At 60.7% G+C, this 2,879-nt stretch overlaps 1 protein-coding gene across 1 annotated transcript in view; it reads right to left on the reverse strand.

The window, feature by feature from the left end:
• The window catches only part of TMCC2 (transmembrane and coiled-coil domain family 2), a 12,800-nt gene that overhangs the window by 4,046 nt on the left and 5,875 nt on the right, over positions 1-2,879 (reverse strand). Inside the window, 1 exon segment of the mRNA XM_014532559.1 lies at positions 1-441. This exon segment is cut by the window's left edge and continues 39 nt beyond it. Within this exon segment, the coding sequence (XP_014388045.1) occupies positions 1-441 (441 nt within the window).

Here is a 2,879-nt window from a genome sequence, read left to right on the forward strand (position 1 = left end):
TGCCCGCACGACGTTGGCGCCCACGTCCTTCAGCCCCTGCTGCATGTCCCGCAGCACGTCCTTGGGCTGCCGCGAGGGCCCGTTCTGCTCGATCTCCCGAAGGCGCCGGCGGTAGTGCTCCAGCTTCTTGTGCAGCTGCGCGATGGTCTGGGCGGACTTCTGGTTCTTCTTCTCGAACACCTGCTTGATGCGCGACACCTGCTGCTTGTCCGCGTTGTTGGCCAGCTTGAGGTACTCCGCCACGTTGTCGTCCCGCGCCTCCTGCTCGATCTTGATCTGCTCCGTGATCTTCAGGATCTTCTGGTGCAGGTGCTCGATGGCGGCCTTGGTCCGATGGGGGTCGGGGGCCCCGTCCGGCACATCCAGGCTGATGGGGCCGTCGGTGTCACCATGGCCGGGGCCGCTGGAGAGGCTCAGGCCCACGAGGTCCCCCTTGTCAACCTAGGGGAGGAGGCAAGCAGAGGAAGCCTGGGTCCACCAGGAAACCACGGGAGGGAGCCCCTGACACCCGCGGACCTGGCTTCTCTACCTACAAAGTGGAGGCAGGTGACGGGGAACCTCAGGAAGAGGGTTCAGCATGACAACAGAATCCCTTCCGGCCGCCCTCACCCACCTGCCACCTGTTGTCCACCTGATCCCACAACGGCCCTGAGTGCAGTCCAGGCAGAGGGGTTCCTCCTCGGGACAGAGTTCACACGACTATGAGCAGTCAGGCCTCCCGCCCACATGGACCACGCCGGCTGAGGCTTCACTGGAGCCACAGGGTTGAATTCTCAGGGATGAGACAAGCTGTCCCTCTGGACCCAACCTCCCCACCGGCTCCTGCCTTGAGCGGCCTCTTGCTCAGACCTGACCGGAGCCCACACTTTGGCCCCAGCGCCGGCACAGGAAGCTCCCCGCCCACCCCACCTCGGCTTCTCTAATGCAGTTCAGCGGGTCACCCCACTTCTGCTGCACCCTCCCGGCCCGTTACCTTCCAGGTCACTGGAATTGTCAGCAACCTCTTCCGCTTCATGATGGTGGGGGCGCCCGACCCTGCCCAGGCTCCCAGAACTGGGAGGGGAGCGCCCCCTGCCACCCTGCTGGCCAGGTCCCCGAAGCCTCCGTCCCAGAAGTAACCCACAGGCCGAGGGAAGCAGGCAGCGGTCTGGGGCCCAGAGGTACCCGCTGCCCTGCTGGGAAGGGGCTGGATGTGCAGGAAAGAGATGACAGCCCTTCCCCGCCGGCAGGCAAGCAGGCCCCTGACCCTCAGTGCATCAGGGTTAGCACGAAGGAAAGAGAGACTGATAAGGGGGGTGGGGGAGAGCAGGGAGGAAGGGAAGGTCACAGAAGACAGGAAAGATGGGAAACGCAGGTCAGATGAGGACGGGTGGGCCTGGAGCCTTGTCCTCCAGGGCCGGCTCCCCACAGCCTGTTGGAAGATCTCTCTCCACAACCGAGTCTCAGTGTCTTATCGCCACGCAACAGCGGAAGCAGCAGGAAATGGCTCAACCCCATGTATTTTTACACACCCCAACTCGGCTGGGTCACATCATCGCTTTTTATATGTATGGGGGCAGGGGCGGGGTGAGGTCTATGTGGGGGAAGGGGTCAAACACAAAGCAAGTGGCCCAGTCACATGCTCCAGAACTGGAAACCGCCTATGCCAATTACAGGCAGAAGTCACCCAACTCGAGGTCCGCTGAGATACCAAGTAGTGAAAACACGACTGAAAACAATGGCCCCGCCACCCTCAGGAGCCAGGGGAGGGCGGCTCCTCCTGGGCTTCCTCTGGGACCTTTTCAGGTCGTGGTTCCACTGGGAATGCTGGGGACACCGAGGTCCCTTCCCCACCTCTCCTGCAGTCAGGACTTCCCTCTTACATTCGCTTGGGTCTCCCCTGGTGTCCCCTGGCCCTCCTGCCACACGCTCATCCCGGCAGGACACTGCTCCTCTGACTTGCTGGCCTGGTACACCAGAGGAGCCTAGGCCACAGCCCCTCACATGGTCTGTCCCCAGGTCTAATGGCCCCACCAGTCTGACTTAGACCCAAGCCTGCAGTTAGACCCTTCCTCCTACACTGCTCCCTGCAGTGACGGCCAACAGCCCATCTCAATTGTCCTGCCCCTCGGTGTCCCCACCGGTGACACAGGGATGATCAGATCTACTCTCAGGCCTGTGGTGAGGGTCACATAGGACTGGGCGTTGAGTGATCAGCACTGCTCTTCTGCAGGGCACACAGAAGGCACTCATAAATGCTGTGGGGTCTACGCAGCACAGTTCTTCTTTGGGGGAGGAATGGCATGTATTTAAGAGATTATACCAACAAGTTTACTCAGTATTGATGCGGCAATATAGGAAGTGAACGATACAAAATTCTATCTGCAACGCGTAGCTTTACAATGAAGGAACTTGACCCTCTCATAAGGCCCCTGTGCTTTCCAAAGAAACTCAACTCCTTCCCTCTTCTCCACGCTCTTCCTGGAGAATTCCCAGAGAACGAGCTTGCATCTGGCTGCGTCGCTGCCTGAGGCTCAGCACTGCCGTTTGCTCATCCTCATAACGAGGAGGGCGGCGGTCCCAGCGCCTTGGAGGAGCGTGGGAGGCACTAATGAGACACGGGTTCGGAGAAGCTGTGAAAAGTGGAGGTGCTTCGGGACTGGGAGGGAGTGTACGCAGCTCTGCTCTGGCAGCCTGGAGTGTGGCCCCCGCTGGAGGCCAGCTAGCTTACACATGGAAAGCAGAGTTGAAGCTGGCTGTGAAACCCCAGGAATGAGAGAACAACACTGGTAAAACCAGTTGGAGTCTGATGGTGGGCTGCAGTGACCTGGGGCTGGGACCCTGGCCCCCTCGCCCACCCCTTCTCTGCCCTGGGGTCCTGCAGCAGGACACCAGCCCCC

Source organism: Myotis brandtii, unplaced genomic scaffold (genome assembly GCF_000412655.1).
Source record: "Myotis brandtii unplaced genomic scaffold, ASM41265v1 scaffold898, whole genome shotgun sequence".
In the NCBI taxonomy this organism is placed as follows: domain Eukaryota; kingdom Metazoa; phylum Chordata; class Mammalia; order Chiroptera; family Vespertilionidae; genus Myotis; species Myotis brandtii.